General features: G+C 52.1%; 1 protein-coding gene across 2 annotated transcripts in view; it reads right to left on the reverse strand.

Annotated features, from left to right (window-relative positions):
* rasef (RAS and EF-hand domain containing) overlaps nt 1-19,324 on the reverse strand; it is a 104,841-nt gene that overhangs the window by 33,372 nt on the left and 52,145 nt on the right. For both annotated transcript variants that reach the window (XM_072516654.1, XM_072516653.1), the window contains exons 10-11: nt 13,617-13,851; nt 12,918-13,058 (exon numbers count right to left, since the gene is read on the reverse strand). In XM_072516654.1, coding sequence (XP_072372755.1) covers nt 12,918-13,058; nt 13,617-13,851 — 376 coding nt within the window. The remainder of the gene's footprint in view (nt 1-12,917; nt 13,059-13,616; nt 13,852-19,324) is intronic.

The raw sequence follows: 19,324 nt of genomic DNA on the forward strand, positions 1-19,324 counted from the left end.
GGTGCAGAGGAGGTTCACCAGGATGTTGCCTGGTATGGAGGGTGCTAGCTATGAAGAAAGATTGAGTAGATTAGGATTGTTTTCGTTGGAAAGACAGAGGTTGAGGGGGACCTGATTGAGGTCTACAAAATTCTGAGAGTTATGGACAGGGTGGATAGCAACAGGCTTTTTCCAAGAGTGGGGGTGTCAATTACAATGGGTCACGATTTCAAGGTGAGAGGGGGAAAGTTTAAGGGAGATGTGCGTGGAAAGTTTTTTATGCAGAGGGTGGTGGGTGCCTGGAACGCTTTGCCAGCGGAGGTGGTAGAGGCGGGCACGATAGCATCATTTAAGATGCATTTTGACAGATATATGAACGGGCGGGGAACAGAGGGAAGTAGATCCTTGGAAAATAGAAGACAGGTTTAGATAAAGGATCTGGATCGGCGCAGGCTGGGAGGGCCGAAGGGCCTGTTCCTGTGCTGTAATTTTCTTTGTTCTTTGTTCTATGAAGGCAAGCATGCCATATGCTTTCTTTACCACCATTTCCACCTGTGCTATCACTCTTTTTTTAATAAATGTTTTTATTGGGTTTTTGAATAAAGTATATTTACCATTATGTACACTAAATAGAATACATTTATACGTACATAGAAGAGATGGGAACACGCACAAAAAAAAGAAAGAAAAAAAAAGTTACAATAAGATAAGTGGTAGGGTATTATGTGCTGGCTCAACAACAGCAGCTCTGGACAATTGGCAGTATTATTTTTAGCAAATAAGTAGGCATCTGTTTTGGGGGGGGGGAGAAACTGGGGGGGGGGGGGGCGGGTGCATATACATTTGGGCGCCGGGGAAACAATTACAGAGGGCAATATGCGAATGGATCTGGTGTTGGTGTTGTCGCTTGCTTCTCCCGGACAGTTTTCGCTGCCGTTGTCGTCTCGCGTTCACCTCCGCTTCAGCCGTTCGTCCCGTCTTTCGCATGGATTTTACTTGTTCTCTGCTCCTGTAGATGCCAAGTTAGTTATTATTTCCCATGCCCTCCTTCCGGCTGCCATTCCCTTGCCTCCCCCCCCCCCCACTGGTTCCCCTCTGTTGTTCCCTGTCTTCTCCCCCTTCCACCACCCCCTTCCCCCCCCCCCCTCCCCTTCTCCTGTGGTTCACCTTTCTTTCCTCTTAGGTTTAGCTGCTACCCCCCCCCCCCCCCCGCCGCCAGTCTATCCCTCCGTCCCCCGCCTCGGCTACTTTCCCCTGATTCTTGGCTACCTGGCTATTCTTCTGCTTGTTTGTTGGTCACAAACAGGTCCCGGGACAATTGGGTGAATGGCTCCCACGTTCTGTGGAAGCCGTCCTCTGACCCTCGGATGGAGAATTTGATTTTCTCCATTTGGAGAGATTCTGAGAGGTCGCACAGCCAGATGCAGCTTTGGGTGGTGCTGCTGACCGCCAGCCGAACAGGATTCTACGGCGGGCGATCAGGGAGGCAAAGGCAAGGGCGTCCACCCTCCTCCCCAGGAATAGATCTGGCTGGTCTGAAACCCCGAACACCGCCACTTTCGGGCATGGCTTCACCCTCAACCCCACCACTTTGGACGTTGCCTCGAAGAAGGCCGTCCAGTACCCCTCAAGTCTGGGGCAAGACCAGAACATGTGGGCGTGGTTGGCCGGGCCTCCTTGGCACCGTTCACATCTATCCTCCACCTCCAGGAAGAACCTACTCACACGAGTTCTTGTTAAGTGGGCTCTATGTACCACTTTTAGTTGTGTCAGGCTGAGCCTTGCGCACGTGGAGGTGGTGTTGACCCTGTGCAGTGCTTCGCTCCAGAGTCCCCACCCTATTTCAATCGCCAGGTCCTCCTCCCATTTCTTTCTTGTTGCGTCCAGTACGGTGTCGGCCCTTTCTACCAGTCGGTCATACATGTCGCTATAGTTCCCTTTATCTAGGATGCTTGCATCCAGTAACTCTTCCAGTAATGTCTGTCGTGGCGGTTGTGGATACATCCTTGTCTCCTTTCGTAAGAGGTTTTTGAGTTTCAGGTACCTCAGTTTGTCCATTGTTGTAACCGTGTATAGGTCCCTGACTGTCAGTGTCCCTGTGGTGGTATGTATTAGGGGTAATACGGTACACCATGAATGCCGAGGAGCTATTGGAGGACAGATGCTGGGTCCTGATTGGATCTGCCGCCTACTGGGCTCCACCCAGATAGGCGGGGTATAAGAACCCGGTTTGGCTCCCAGCAGCTGCATTCTGTGACTGAGCTGCTGGGGAACAAATCTGCTCAATAAAGCCTCGATTGAAGTTCTCTACGTCTCGCCTCGTGTGTGATCGATGGTGCTACAATTTATTGAGCAGACTTAAAAAGGAATATGGAGCTCCGGATCGCCCCGGAGTGCCTGCGAATCGGCCCCCAAGCAGCTAACGCAACATCAGCGTTTAAGCACTGGCTGGAGTACTTTGAGGGATACCTCCGAACGGCCCCCGGCAGACCAACAGAAGACCAGAAGATGCAGGTCCTGCATTCCAGGGTAAGTCCCGAAATCTACTCACTCATCGAGGACGCGGAAGAATTCCCAGCGGCGATCAACTTGCTGAAAGAGACCTACATTAGGCCCGTCAACCAGGTCTATGCACGCTACCAGCTCGCGACGAGCCGACAAATCCTCAGGGAATCGCTAGACGAATTCTACAATGCTCTAACGATCCTGGGAAGAAACTGCAACTGCCCAGCGGTAACGGCGAATGAACATACGGAGCTACTGATCAGAGACGCTTACGTAGCAGGTTTGGCATCGTCGCAAATTCGCCAGAGACGTTTAGAGAAAGACTCTCTCGGACTCACAGAGGCACGGGCCTTTGCAGCCTCCCTCGACGTGGCCTCCCGAAACGCCCACGCCTATGCCCCCAACCACACTACAGCCCCTGGGGCTCCATGGACCCCCACCGCAACCGACCCCCCAGCACCTCCCACCCCTCCGCAAGCGTGCGCGGCCAGAATCCCAGACCACCCGGGGGGGCCCCGCTGCTACTTTTGCGGGCAGCCGAAACACCCCCGCCAGCGCTGCCCAGCCCGCAAGGCCACCTGTAAAAGCTGCGGCAAAAAGGGGCACTACGCAGCGGTGTGCCAGTCCCGTGGGGCCGCCGCCATTTCCGGGGAAGAAACGGGACCACGGACTCAACCCCCCGAGCGACCCACAGGCGGCCAACGGGCGCCGTCATTTTGGACCCCGGACACCACGAGGGGGGGGCGGGCGCCGCCATCTTCCTACCCACGGGCCGCGTGCGATCCATGGGAGCGGCCATTTTGTCCACCCCCGACCGCGTGCGATCCATGGACGCCGCCATCTTGGCTGACAGGCAAGGACCCCAGCGTGGACGGCTCCACACTGCCTGAAGACAACGATCCGATGCACCAACCACGTTTGGCATCGGTGACCCTCGACCAGTCGTGTCCCCGGACGATCCAGATGACGACAAAGGTGCTGGTGAACGGGCACGAGACGCCGCGTTTGATCGACTCGGGGAGCACGGAGAGTTTTATTCATCCGGACACGGTAAGACGCTGTTCCCTTGTAATTCGGCCAAGCACCCAAAAAATTTTCCTGGCGGCGGGGTCCCACTCCGTTGCAATCAAAGGGTTCTGCATCGCAAACCTAACGGTGCAGGGGAGAGAGTTCAAAAATTACGGGCTGTATGTCCTCCCCCACCTCTGCGCTCCCACCCTCCTGGGGTTGGACATCCAATGCAACCTCCAGAGCTTAACATTCAAATAGCAGCCCTATACCCCCACTGACTATCTGCGGCCTCGCGACACTCAAGGTCGAACCGCCCTCCTTGTTTGCGAACCTCACCCCGGATTGCAAACCCAACGCCACTAGGAGCAGACGATACAGCACCCAGGACCGGACGTTTATCAGGTCCGAAGTCCAGCGGCTGCTGAAGGAAGGCATAATCCAGGCCAGCAATAGTCCCTGGAGAGCCCAGGCGGTAGTTGTGAAGACAGGGGAGAAGCAGAGGATGGTCGTAGACTACAGTCAGACCATCAACAGGTACATGCAGCTAGATGCCTACCCTCTTCCCCGCATATCCGACATGGTCAATCGGATTGCACAGTACAAGGTCTTCTCCACTGTAGACCTTAAGTCCGCCTACCACCAGCTCCCCATTCGCCCCGGTGACCGCAAGTACACTGCCTTCGAAGCAGATGGGCGGCTATACCACTTCTTAAGGGTTCCATTTGGCGTCACGAACGGAGTCTCGGTCTTCCAACAGGAGATGGGCCGAATGGTTGACCAGCACGGTTTACGGGCCACGTTCCCGTACTTCGACAACGTCACCATCTGTGGCCATGACCAGCAGGACCACGACGCCAACCTCCGAAAATTCCTCCAGACCGCTAACGCCCTCAACCTCACCTACAACGAGGAAAAATGCGTGTTTAGCACCGACCGTCTAGCCATCTTGGGCTACGTAGTGCGTAATGGAGTGATAGGCCCCGACCCCGAACGCATGCTCCCCCTCATGGAGTTCCCTCTCCCCCACTGTGCCAAAGCCCTGAAACGCTGCCTGGGCTTCTTTTCTTATTACGCCCAGTGGGTTCCACAATACGCAGACAAGGCCCGCCCACTAATCCAGTCCACTACTTTACCCCTGTTGACAGAGGCCCGCCAGGCCTTCAGCCGCATCAAAGCGGATATCGCAAAGGCCACGATGCGCGCCATCGACGAGTCCCTCCCCTTCCAAGTCGAGAGCGACGCATCCGACGTAGCTCTGGCGGCCACTCTCAACCAAGCGGGCAGACATGTGGCCTTTTTCTCCCGGACCCTCCACGCTTCAGAAATTCGCCACTCCTCAGTGGAAAAGGAGGCCCAAGCCATAGTGGAAGCTGTGCGACATTGGAGGCATTACCTGGCCAGTAGGAGATTCACTCTCCTCACTGACCAACGGTCGGTAGCCTTCATGTTCGATAATGCACAGCGGGGCAAGATAAAAAATGACAAGATCCTGCGGTGGAGGATCGAACTCTCCACCTACAACTATGAGATCTTGTATCGTCCCGGAAAGCTGAATGAGCCGTCTGATGCCCTATCTCGCGGCGCATGTGCCAACGCACAAGTGGACCGTCTCAAAGCCCTCCACGAGGACCCCTGCCACCCGGGGGTCACTCGTTTCTACCACTTCATAAAGGCCCGCAACCTCCCGTACTCCGTCGCCGAGGTCCAAACAGTCACCAGGAACTGCCAAATCTGCGCAGAATGCAAACCGCATTTTTTCAGGCCAGATAGAGCGCACCTGATAAAGGTTTCCTGTCCCTTTGAACGCCTCAGTTTGGATTTCAAAGGCCCCCTCCCCTCCACCGATCGCAACACATACTTTCTTAACGTCGTTGACGAATACTCCCGTTTCCGCTTCTCCATCCCCTGCCCCAACATGACCGCGGCCACGGTCATTAAAGCTCTCTGCACCATCTTTACCCTGTTCGGTTTCCCCGCCTACATCCATAGATATAGGGGGTCCTCCTTCATGAGTGACGAGCTGCGTCAATTCCTGCTCAGCAAGGGCATAGCCATGAGCTGGATGACCAGCTACAACCCCCGGGGGAACGGGCAGGTAGAGAGGGAGAACAGAACGGTCTGTAAGACCGTCCTACTGGCCCTACGGTCTAGGAGTCTCCCAACTTCCCGCTGGCAGGAAGTCCTCCCGGATGCCCTTCATTCTATCCGGTCCCTGCTGTGTACCACTACAAACCAAATGCCGCACGAGCGCCTCCTTGTCTTCCCTAGGAGGTCCGCTTCTGGAACGTCACTTCCGACCTGGCTGGCAGCCCCGGGACCCATCCTGCTCCGGAAACATGTGCGGGCGCACAAATCAGACCCACTGGTGGAAAAGGTACATCTACTCCAAGCAAACCCGCAGTACGCCTACGTGGCGTACCCAGATGGCCGACAGGACACGGTCTCTCTGCGGGACCTGGCACCCGCCGGAGCTCCCCACACCCCCCCAACACCAATCACCACCCCCTCACTCCCGCCAGTGCACCCCACAGCCACCCCCTTCCCGTGGGGATCGGTTCTCCTCCCAGGCCCGCCCAGGAGTAAGGAAACAGAGAGGGACAGCGCGATGCTCCCAGAGTCGACCAGACCCAAGCCAGCACCACCACCACCACCACCCGGGCTGAGACGATCGGAAAGGGCGACCAGAGCACCACCTCGACTCATCGAATCGACTTAAGATGTATATAATTCAGTGGCCCAGTAAAGCAGCATTGTTGTAAATAGTTAACGCTGCTAATCGGGTAAAATGTGAATAATTCAGTGGCCCAGTAAAAGCGGCATGGTTGTATATAGTTCAATGGTTAAGGCACCGACCCTGTAAACCCCTACCACCATACCACCCACCACCCCGCCGGGTTCTTTTTTAACAAGGGAAGAATGTGGTGGTATGTATTAGGGGTAATACGGTACACCATGAATGCCGAGGAGCTATTGGAGGACAGATGCTGGGTCCTGATTGGATCTGCCGCCTACTGGGCTCCACCCAGATAGGCGGGGTATAAGAACCCGGTTTGGCTCCCAGCAGCTGCATTCTGTGACTGAGCTGCTGGGGAACAAGTCTGCTCAATAAAGCCTCGATTGAAGTTCTCTACGTCTCGCCTTGTGTGTGATCGATGGAGCTACAGTCCCTCCGTCCTGTCACCACTTTTTAAAGGTGTGGTCAGTCGGCGCTGGTGCAAACCTATGGTTGTTGCAGATGGGAGCTTTGGTCAGGCCAAATTGCTGCCGTAGTTGGTTCCAGGACTGGAGGGTGGCTATCACCACCGGGCTGCTGGAGTGTTTTTTGGGTGGGGATGGGAGTGCCGCCGTGGTGAGGGCCCGGAGGGAGGTCCCCTGACAGGAGGCCTCTTCCTCGCGCACCCACTCGGCTTCTGGCTCCTTATTCGATCCCCTTATTCGCTCGGCCATCGCCGCCCAGTGGAATTGTAGGTTTGGGAGGGCTAGCCCCCCCCCCCAACCCCCTGGATTTTGTAAGACCTTCTTTGGGATCCTAGTATTCTTCCCACCCCCCCATACAAACGCCATGATTAGTTTGTCTAGTGCTTTGAAAAAGGCCTTGGGGATGTAGATCGGAATGGATCTAAGTAGGAAAAGGTACCCGGGCAGTACGTTCATTTTGATCGTCTGGACTCTCCTCGCAAGGGAGAGTGGGAATGTGTTCCATCTTTGCAGGTCCTTTTTTACTTCCTCTGTCAGACTGGTGAGGTTCCATTTGTGGATCCCTTTCCAGTCATGGGCTATTTGGATCCCCAGGTAGCGGAATTTGTGTCGGGCTTGTTTAAACGGCAGTCCCATTAGTGCTGCCCCCCCTCCTTGTGGGTGTACCGGGAAGATCTTGTTTCTGCTCATGTCGAGTTTGTAGCCCGACAAAGCGCCAAACTGTTTCAGGAGCGTGGTGATTCCGTCCATGCTGCTTTGTGGGTCTGAAATGCAGAGGAGCAGGTCATCTGCATAGAGTGAGACTCTGTGCTCCCTGCCGCCCCTTCGGATCCCCCTCCAGCTTTTTGCTGCTCTGTGAGCAATTGCTAGTGGGTTCGATCGCTCGAGCGAACAGCAGCGGGGACAGTGGGCATCCTTGTCTGGTGCCCCTGCGCAGCTGGAAGTATCGGGAGTTGGTGTTGTTGGTCTGTACGCTCGCCATGGGAGCGTGGTATAGGAGTTTTACCCAGAGGTGAATCCTGTTCCAAGCCCAAACCGCTCCAGTGCCTCTATGAGGTATTTCCATTCGACTCTGTCGAAGGCCTTTTCTGCGTCTAGAGAGACGATCACCTCTGGTGTTCTCTCCCCGGATGGGGTCTTTATCACGTTTAGCAGGCGCCTGATGTTCGAGGTTAGCTGCCTACCTTTGACAAAACCCATCTGGTCCTCTGCGACCACCTCAGGTACACAGTCTTCTAGCCTTATGGCTAGGATTTTGGCCAGTATTTTGGCATCTGCGTTCAGCAGTGAGATGGGTCTGTATGACCCACATTCCGTTGGATCTTTATCTTTCTTAGGTATCAGCGAGATTGAGGCCTGTGCTAGCGTAGGTGGCAGTGTGCCCCTTACTAGCGAGGCTGTGAACATCTCCTGCAAGGGGCCAGTGCTGTCGCAAATTTTTTGTAGATGTCCGCCGGGAACCTGTCTGGTCCCGGCGCCTTCCCCGCCTGCATGGAGCTAATACTGTCCATGATCTCTCCCAGTGCTAGTGGTGTTTCCAGGCCCTATTTTCTGCCCTCCCCTACGACTGGTATGTCCAGTTCATCAAGGAACCGTTTCATCCCGGACTCCCCCATTGGGGGCTCTGAGGTGTACAGCCCTTGGTAGAAGGCCTTGAAGGTTTTATTAATCCTTTCCGGTTCTGTTTCGAATGTGCCTCTGGTATCCCTGATTTGTGCAATTTCTCTGGTGGCTGCCTGCTTTCTCAGCTGGTGTGCCAACAGGCGGCTGGCTTTATCTGCGTGTTCATATAGGGTCCCATGGGCCTGGCGGAGTTGGTGCACTGCTTTCCTGGTGGAGAGCAAATCAAAGTTCCTTTGAAGCTCTTTCCTCTCCGCCAGGAGCTCTACGGTCGGGGCCTCGGAGTACTTACGGTCTACCTCCAGTATGAAGTCGACCAGCTGCTGCCTAGCCACCCTTTCCGCCCTATCTCTTCGAGCTTTGAAAGCTATAATTTCCCCTCTTACTGCGGTCTTTAGCGCTTCCCAGAACGTGGAGGGTGAGACCTCCCCGTTTTGGTTGTTTTCCGTATACTCTGCTATGGCCTGTGAAATCTTTTCGTTGAAGGCCTTGTCTGCTAGTAGGGCAATGTCCAACCTCCATGTGGGGCGTTGGGCCCTGCCCTTCTCCAGTCTCACGTCCATGTAGTGTGGAGCGTGGTCGGTATCACAATTGCGGAGTATTCCACTTTGTCTACCCCTGGAAGCACCGTTTTCCCCCCTGGCCCAGGGGGAAAAAGCTCCTGTCTGCCCAGTTCTTTTTGTTGCGGCGAACCTTCCGTTCCGCCGCTTCGTTTACCTGTTAGCTTGTCTGAGTGGGCTCGCCCATGGCCCCTTCTGCTTCTGGTGCCCTTTCTCCCTCTGTTTTGGCTACCTTCTGGCATTGATTTTTCCCCCCCTTTTTGTTTCTTCCCCTTCTCTTTTCCCCTTCCCGTCTCTCCTTTAACACTTCCCCCCCCCCCCCCGCCCCCCCCCCCCCCCCCGCCCCTCTTAAACCCCTTTTTCACAAAAAAAATTATAATTTTTTTTTAAAAAGGGGGAAAGAAAAATTGTTTTCTTTCTCTTTACAAGTTTCCTCTTCAAATGGTTTTTGGGGAAATTCTTTTTTTTCCCTCTCACTCACCCACACGCCGGGTCAGGAGGGTCGAGAGAGAGAGAGGCTTCTGGCTGGTCCGGGTGTCCTCCTTTGTTCTGCCGCCTGCCTTGCGGTCCCGGGGGGGTGGGGGTTGGGGGGGTGTCAGTCTCCGCCGCTGGCTCAGTCCTTGCCGCTGGCTCGATCCCTGCCGCTGGCTCGGTCCTCGTGTTCTGCCTCTCCTGCCGTGCGGTGGGGGGGGGGGGGGGGTCGATTCCTGCTGCTGGCTCGGTCCTCGCTCGGTCCCCACGTTTTTTTTTTCCTGCCGTGCGCATTGGGGGGGGGGGGGGGTCCGGCCGGTTTGCACATTTTTTTTTGTTTCTCCCCCGGGAACGGGACGTGGCTGTCAGAGCTCCGTTGCCCGTGACCGCACTCCTACCCCGCCGGAAGTCCAATCAGTCCTGTCACTTTTAAGGATCTGTGGACCTGCACGCCCAGATCTCTCTGTGTCTCTATGCTCCTGATGGTTCTGCCATTTATTTTATAGCTCCCACCTGAATTGGATCTACCAAAATGCATCACCTCGCATTTGACCGGGTTAAATTCCATCTGCCATTTCTCTGCCCAATTTTGCAGCTTATCTATATCCTGCTGTATTCTCTGACAATCTTCATCACTATTCGCAACTCCTGCAATTTTAGTATCATCCGCAAAACTTGCTAATCAGACCCGCTACATTTTCTTCCAAGTCATTTATATACATTACAAACAGCAGAGGTTCCAGTACTCATCCCTGCGGAACACCACTAGTTACAGACCTCCATTCGGAAAAACACCTTTCCACTGCTACCCTCTGTCTTCTATGGTCAAGCCAGTTCTGAATCCATCCAGCTAGTTCACCCCTGACCCCATGTGATTTAATCTTGTGCTCCAGCCTGCCATGAGGGACCTCATCAAATGCTTTACTAAAGTCCATGTCGACAATATCCACAGCTCTTCCCTCATCAATCATTTTTGTCACCTCCTCAAAAAATTCAATTAAATTAATGAGAATTAGTGAGTCGGACAAAACCATGCTGTCTGTCACTAATAAGACTATTCATTTCCAGAGGTGCATAGATACTGGGCTGGATTCTCCATTTCAGGGACTATGTTCCCACCCTGACATGAAAACTGTGGTCTTTTACGCCAGAAAAACTGATGTCAAAAGGCCACAGATTCACAGCCCTGCAGGGGGCTAGCAGGGAGCCATCGTGGAGCTCGCAGCTCCAGCTGCAGATACGGTCCCCCCACACTTCCGGGTTAGAGGCTGCACATGTGCACGGCAGCGGCCTCCAGCGTCCACGCCGTGCTCCATGGCGGACTCAGACCGCGGACCTGGACTGCAGAAATAGTGCCCCCGATCGGCCCCGCACCCGACCCGGACCGGCCGCACAATAAAGGCCCAGACCCGTATGAGGCCCCCCCCTGCCCTACGACCATGGCAGCCGCGGACTGAGTCCGCAGCCGCCTTGCAGGTTTCACGAACGGCTGCTACCATATTAGAACTACGCCGTTGGGACTTTGGCCGGTCGGGGGCGGAGAACAGCGGGGCGGGCCTCAAGCAATGGCCGCTGGTGGTGGATACACGGCGCACTCCCCGAATACGCCGCTTTTCAGGGGCCGGAGAATTGAGGAACGGCGGGGGCGAAATTCTCCGTAATCGGCGCGATGTCCGCCGACCGGCGCCAGAAACGGCGCAAATCAGTCCGGCATCGCGCCGCCCCAAAGGTGCGGAATCCTCCGCATCTTGAGCGGCCGAGCCCTAACCTTGAGGGGCTAGGTCGGCGCCGGACTGATTTCCGCCCCGCCAGCTGGCGGGAAAGGCCTTTGGTGCCCCGCCAACTGGCGCGGAAATGGCACTGCCGGGCGGCGCATATGCGGGAGCGTTAGCGGCCGCTCACGGCATCCCCGCGCAAGCGCAGTGGAGGGGGTCTCTTCCGCCTCCGCCATGGTGGAGACCATGGCGAAGGCGGAAGGAAAAGAGTGCCCCCACGGCACAGGCCCGCCCACAGATCGGTGGGCCCCGATCGCGGGCCAGGCCACCGTGGGGGCACCCCCCCGGGGCCAGATCGCCCCCCCCCCCAGTACCCCGGAGCCCGCCCGCGCCGCCTTGTCCCGCCGGTAAGAGAGGTGGTTTAATCCACACCGGCGCGACAGGCATTCCAGCAGCAGGACTTCAGCCCATCCGGAGCCGGAGAATCGCCGGGGGGGGGCCCGCCAACCGGCGCGGCGCGATTCCCGCCCCCCGCCGAATCTCCGGTGCCGGAGAATGCGGCAACCGGCGGGGGCAGGATTCATGCCAGCCCCCGGCCCAGAGCCGGTCCCGATTCCATGCGTGAAACTAGATTCTCCGTCCCGGCGCCGGATGCGGTTTCGCCGTCGGGGTGCGGAGAATCCAGCCCCCTATCGCTGAGAATCTTTTCCAATAATTTCACTAACGCTGACATCAAGCTCACTGGCCTATAATTACCTGGATTATCCTTGCAACCCTTCTTAAATAATGGTAGAAAATTGGCTATCCTCCAACCCTCTAGGATCCCACCTGTGGCCAACAAGGACACAGAGATTTCTGTTAGAGGCCCAGCGATTGATCTCTTGTCTCCCTCAGTATTCTGGGATAGATGCCTGGGGATTTGTCTACCTTAATGCTTTTTAATACACCTAACACTTCTTCCCTCGTAATAATTGGTAGGGAACCAGGAGCAGATCTCCAGCCTGTGCTCCTAGCTCAAGAAAGTACGTGTTATGGAGAGACTAAGAGGGGGTGCAAACCGAAGATCACATCATAATGGAACTGAACAACACAGGTAGCATGGAAAAAATGACATCTTGGAATTAGTGCCAACATCAGATAAAATATTAGAATGACACTCTGCTACTCCACAGCCAACTGCCAATGAGTAAATAAGGAAGTACACAAGAACCTGGGAAAACAGTGCTATAAATTATTCAGTTCCATAATATTCCATTTCTATTGAGCATGACACTTTCCCAGTACTCACAGAAAATTAGGATTAGAAACATAGGAAGAGTAAGCCCTTGGTTCCATATCCCTTGATACTTTTACCTAACAAAAATCCATTGATCTCAGCCATATAATGTTTTGAAAGAAGGATTTCCAGATTGTCACCATATTGTGTGTCAAAAATACTTCCTGATTTAACTTCCGAAATGGTTTAGCTCCTATTTTAAGATTGTGCCCCTTGTTCTGGATTCTCCAAGTGGATCTATATATCACAATCAGATCACATTAGCATTTTATAGATCGGTGTTCTATTCAATCGTACAGTTTCTAACTCAAAGAAATACAGACCAAGTTTGTATAGCATGTGAACTCCTCTTTCTCAACTCCAAGTTGTATGTTATGCTTCCCACATTGAACTCCATCAGCCACAGTTTTGCCCAATATGCAATGTAAATGTCATCTGAAGGAGTTCATTTGTTAAATCACCCTCAGAAATCAACAGTCAGCCTTTCAGTGACTTGCAATGTAACAATTTCATTTAACTGATTCAGCGAAACGGAAGCTCACAGAACTGGAGTTGCATTTAAAACACTTTAACAGATGTTACCTGTGATGATAATGTAGTGTTATTGCCTTGTGACAAAGAGGTTCCAGAACTGCTCCGGCTCAATGCATGGGATGGCTTCCACTCCAGAACAGTGCTTGTACTGTCTTGGCTAAAAGCTACTTCATCCCGAATTTCAGGTACCTACAAATAAATCACAGATATACCTTAACCTACAGAGCTAACAAAAGATGGCCAGCATCACCTAATCTCACCATAATTATTGGTGGCCAAACAGTGGATGAATTCTACATCTGTATCTGACCATTGATAGTTGTATTTATAATTCCAATTATTAATTATTTGATCAATCTATGCATTTAATTTAATTTAAAAGATCTCAGCATAGTGACAATAAATCATCGGTGCTCTTTCAGATAGAGTAATCTTCCTTCTGTCCCATTGGACAAATTCTGTTCTGATTCGGGAACATTGCGCCCAAAGCCAAACACAAACACAGCAGCATACTCTGTTATTGTATCAAACAAACTCTGGCATTTAGTAACCATTTGGGGCTAACATTTAAGAATCTTAAAACTGGTCATTTGCACAGTTACTTGTTTTAGACCTCATCAAAAATACAGCGTTCATTTGTAACTCATTTACCCACAGAAGAAAACATTTTTGTGCGGATCAATAAGTGCAGTTCAAATGTACCAAAGATTTTCATTAAAACATCACATTACTTGTATGGATGCTTACATCTGTGTCAGAAGCATCTTCTCCAAAGGTTTCCCCAGCACAATGCTCCTTTCCAAAATTCTTATGATGTTTGAATTCACCCTCAGAATCATATTCATTTGAATCTCTCATTGTGGACATGCCACTGTCAAAGCAGCTTTCAGTTAAGCTTTCAACTTCACAGCTGACCCTGCGCATCGGGTCGCACAGAGCCAGTGACTCCATGTCTTCATCTAAGTAAGAGGATCTGGATGACCTATTGTGAACAATAATCAAAATCAATTTTGGTAGTGTTATGTTTTGAAGTTTGAATCAAAGGAATGACACCTAGCATAACCCTCTTCAACTGAAGGAATCACTGCAAGGTTTATCCTCAGAAAACTTGGACCAGCAGGACAGACACATCTTTTTAGCAACTTGAAAGAGCATAGGTGTTGTAGTTCTCATCTAGATACATAATATGATAGCATTCTGCAAACTTGGTTCAATAATGGCTGACTGGCATTATGGTTTTTATGGTGTCCAATGCAACATGATAAGGAATCAGATAAACATTTATTTTAAAGCTATTTAAATGCAGTTTAATATTTAGTTAGGGTGTAGACATAGTGTGCGATTCCACGTTGCTCAAGTGGGAGAACAACGTGGCCGGTGAATCTCGGGGGAGGCCTGCAGCAAACCTCCTGACAGGCTCCGTGCCTCTCGAGATTCACTGGACTCCTGCGAGATGTCGGAGTCAGATCTCCGCCCCAAATAGGCGGGACTGAATGACTCTCGCAGAATTAGGATGCAAACCTACTTACGACCTACCTTCCTGGGTTTCACCAGCCTCCCGCGATTCTCTGGCCTCCACAGGGAGGCTGCAGTCGGGTGACGATCAGTGTTAATCCACTCAAACGTGGACCAGGCGGAATGGCACCATCGGATGCCCTTGGGTGATAAGGTAACTGCAGGGTGGCCCCCTGGCACTGCCAGGCTGGCATCTTGATACTGTCACCCTGGCACTGCCAAGGTGCCTGGATGGCACTGCCAAGCTGGCATGAGCACTTCCTGGGTGCCAGGGTGGCAGTGCAAGGGTGCCCAAGTGCCAGGGTGGCACTGCCAAGAGGCGTGGGCAAGGGGCGCCATGCCCTTGAAAGGAGGGTGGAGGGCGGGTTTGAAGGTTAGGGGAGTGATGGGCAGGAGCCTCCGGGAGGTTGTGAGGGTGGAGATCCTAGAAGGCAGGGGGTTTTGTAAGGGGGCTTTGGGGGTCTGAAGAGAGAGGACGCCAGGGACACCATAGCGAGGTTTCCTCACTTGGAGGGGGGGGGTAGGAGGTGTGGGGTAGTGTCCATGTGTGTGGGGAGGTGACATTGCCCATGGGTGAGGGGGACCCACAAGCCAACTTAGTGATTGGGGCATCCTTTCAAAATGGCAGCTATTTCTGAGTTCAGCTCCCAGTGCGAAAAGAAATTCTAAGTGTGAGCTGTCATGATATCCAGGTAAACATCATAGCACATACATACATACATACTGGTGGACAGATCAACGGACCAATCAACACACACACACAACACGACAGCCAATCACAGGCAAGAGCATACACAGTACAAAACAGGGAACACGACACTTCCTGGACACCCAAGGGCGAGACAGCTCAGGGCGCAGAGTTCATAGCAAGCCACTCAGACATCCACCATGTGCTGAGTGCCACGACAAGATAGAATTAAGAATAGGTCCACAGATTCAAGGGTCATGATCGAACCTCAGTAAACAGTATACAACTGTAAATAGATGTTTGAAATAAAACTGAGTTGTGCCATTCGCAACCGTGTTGGTTCGTCTGTGAGGCAGAGTACCCAACACTTCATGGGCTAAACTGGTGAGAAACTCTCCAGGGACCAAAAAAGTGTCATTAGATAGCGGTGGGGAACTCCCCAGCAGAGCTGGCGGGGAACTCCCTGAAAAACCTGCCACAAATTAACTTCGAAATTTTGGGGGAGAATCATGCCCATAGCATCAGTAATTATGCTAATTATAATATATAGCGTATCAGTAAGTATGTTAATTAGAATACATAGCTACTTCATATAATTCTAGAAATGTAGGCCTTTAATAATTAAGAATTGATTGGAGCTTTTGTCAATACATGACAAATAATTACAGGCGTCAGTATTTCTTGGTCTCGATAAACGTTCTTGTGCCTCCCTAATTATAAACATGTCTCTTTGTTTGCTGTTCACAATATGATTCTTTACTTAGTAGATGATTTGATTAGTATTTAGCACAATAAGACTGATGTCAATGTACTTGTTACACAACTAGATTTTTTGAACTAGTTCTGTCTACAGCAACACCTACTATATTTTTAAGTTTGGTCTGGTTCAGATGGACCTCCAATCCCCATTCTGAACTCACCAGAGTGCAGACAAATTACAGCCAACATGTAACAAAAAGCTGCCAGTCAATATTAACACAATGAGGTTGGAACAACAAGGGAAAAAACTGCAAATGATGGAAGCTGAGGAAAGACAGTTTAACAATTCTGGCATAGCATTTGGAGGTTTGGGAGGCCAAGGGTGAGGAGTTTTCATACTTCTCCCCTGTGCATCGGGTACACTCCTGGATTGATTTTTTTGTGTTGGACAAGATGTTGCTGGCAGGGGTGGCCAACTAGGAGATTGTGGTTTCTGATTATGTGCCGCGTTGGGTGGATTTGCGGGTGGCCTGGGGGGGGGGGCCCGAACACCCACAGTGGAGGCTGGATGTGGGGTTGCTGGCGGATGAGGAGGTGTGCGAGTGGGTGAGGGCTGCCATTCGGGACTATGTGGAGCTGAACGCCACGAGGGAGATCACAGCCACCATGCTGTGGGAGGCACTCAAGGCTGTAGTCAGGGGGTAGTTCATATCAATTCAGGCGTAGAGGGAGAAAAAGGAGCGGAGGAGAGGGCAAGGCTGGTGGTAGATTTTTAGGGTGGACAGGGGACATTTGGAGGTGCTGGAGGCAGGGCAGTTGAAGGAGAGTCAGAGGCCCCAAGATGGAGTTTGGGCTACTTTTTACAGGGAAGGCAGTGGGGTACTTATGGAGGGCCAAAGGAGCAGTGTATAATAATAATAATCGCTTATTGTCACAAGTAGGCTTCAATGAAGTTACTGTGAAAAGCCCCTAGTCGCCACATTCCGGCACCTATTCGGGGAGGCAGGTACGGGAATTGAACCCGCGCTGCTGTCCTTGTTCTACATTACAAGCCAGCTGTTTAGCCCATTGTGCTAAACCAGCCCCTAATGCATGAATATGGGGAAAAAGCAAATAGGTTATTGGTCCATCAGTTGAGAAAGCAGGAGGAAGCGAGGGAGATCAGTAGAGTTAGGTATGATAAGGGTAAGGTGGTGATGGACCCAGAGGGGGTGAATGAAGTTTTTGAGGCATTTTATAGGAGGCTCTACGAGTCGGAGCCCCCAATCGTGATGGAGGGGATGCGGTGGTTACTGGAGGGGTTGGAGTTCCCAATGTGGTGGAGGGGCTGGTTCATGGCCTGGGGACTCAAATTGGGCTGAAGGTATGGGGGGGATGGTATGGGGGCAACGTAAGCAGGAATAGTCCCCGGGCCGGACGGGTTCCCACTAGAGTTTTGTAAAAAGTTTGGGGCAGACCTGGGGCCACTGCTGGTGAGGGCGTATAATGAAGCAAGGGAGAGGGGGAACTCCCCTCTACAGTGTCGCATGTATCCATCTCCCTGATTTTGAGGAGGGACAAGGACCAGGAGCAGTGTGGGTCACACAACTCAATATCACTATTGAATGGGGACGTCAGGTTATTGGCAAAGGTGTTGGCATCGCAAATTGAGGACTGTGTGCCGGGGGTGATAGGCGAGGATCCGACCGATTTTATGAAGGGGAGGCAGTTGTCGGCAAATATGAGGAGGCTACTCAATGTAATCATGATGCCTTCGGAGGGGCAGGAGGTGGCTAGTGGTGGCGATGGACATGGAGAAGGCGTTTGGTCGGGTGGAGTGGGTGTATTTGTTGGAGGTGCTGGGCAGTTCGGGTTCGGGCAGGGGTTTATGGATTGGGTCCGGCTGCTATTTAAGGTGCTGGTCACATGTATGTGGACGAACCGAGTGAGTTTGGGTACTTTGGGCTACATCGTGGGACGAGGCAGGGTTGCCCGCTCTCCCCTTTGTTTTTCGTCTTGGCAATAGAGCTGCCAGATGCATTTTGGCTGACATGCCTGCCATAGTTGAATAATTGGAAAATGTGGAAAGTTCAAGGAGTAGGTCTGAGATTGACGGCTTTGTGAAGTGTGTGAGGGTGAGGGGCAGCATCTGAATATTAGGCGCGAGTCCTGTTATTGTCATGACTCAGCAGCATGAGACTGGTGGTGCAGTGAATAGGAGGTAACATTCAAAGATGTATCCACTGGCCTTGACCACCATTGTGAGGACATTAAACTTTTCTGGCACTATGGCCAAGACCTCAGGTTCAGACTCTCAGAATTGACCTTCATAGTCACCTGCTCCTGTTCACTTTGATGGGAACACTTTGCCCAACCCTGGAGAAGCATCACCTCTCTCCTCCTTTTCAGATAAAAAGCCAATTTACATAGAACAGACAGTGCGGAAGGAGGCCATTTGGCCCATCGATTCTGCATCGACCCACTTAAGTCCTCACTTCCGCCCAATCCCCATAACCCCCCCCAACCTTTTTGGTCACTAAGGGCAATTTATCATAGCCAATCCACCTAACCTGCAGTTCTTTGGACTGTGGGAGGAAACCGCAGCACCCAGAGGAAACCCACGCAGACACGGGGAGAACGTGCAGACTCCGCACAGTGACCCAGCGGGGAATCGAACCTGGGACCCTGGCGCTGTGAAGCTACAGTGCTATCCACTTGTGCTACCGTGCTGCCCTAAGCATAGAATTTACAGTGCAGAAGGAGGCCATTCGGCCCATCTAGTCTGCACCAGCTCTTGGAAAGAGCACCCTACTTAACCCCACAGCTCCACCCTATCCCCGTAACCCTGTCATATGCTAAAATCTGAGGCGACTGGTGTCCACAGAGCTTTAGGCTGCTTCTGAACATGGCATTTCCTGGTGAGGGATTTACTTTTGACAATTATTATTGAATCTGCCTCCACCAGATTTTGAGGCAGTGCATCCCTAAATATCACGCAGCATGGTAGCATAGTGGTTAGCACTTTGGCTTCACAGCGTCGGGGTCCCAGGTTCGATTCCCGGTTGGGTCACTGTCTGTGCGGAGTCTGCACGTTCTCCCTGTGTCTGCGTGTGTTTCCTCCGGGTGCTCCAGTTTCCTCCCGCAGTCCAAAGATGTGCACGTTAGGTGGATTGGCCATGCCAAATTGCCCTTAGGTTAGATGGGGTTACAGGGTTAGGGGGATAGGGTGGAGATGTGGGGTTAAGTAGGGTGCTCCTTTCAAGAGCCGGTGCAGACTCGATGGGCCGAATGGCCTCCTTCTGCACTGTAAATTCTATGCTAACTTGCCTGTAAAGCGTATTCCCTTTATCTTAAATCTGTTACATTAAGTGAAAAAGCAAGAGAGTTACCATTCTGAAAATGAGTAAGCACAGAGCATAATAAATGGTAAATAATTTATGATTCAATTGTTAACACCATCATTTCAAGAGATATAACAAGACCAATACTTTTCTCTACTCTCCATTTCATATTATCCGTTCATTTATTTTACCCAGCATAGACCATTTGGTTCCCAAACAGAAATTGTGTTGAT

This window comes from Scyliorhinus torazame, chromosome 9 (assembly GCF_047496885.1).
Source record: "Scyliorhinus torazame isolate Kashiwa2021f chromosome 9, sScyTor2.1, whole genome shotgun sequence".
In the NCBI taxonomy this organism is placed as follows: domain Eukaryota; kingdom Metazoa; phylum Chordata; class Chondrichthyes; order Carcharhiniformes; family Scyliorhinidae; genus Scyliorhinus; species Scyliorhinus torazame.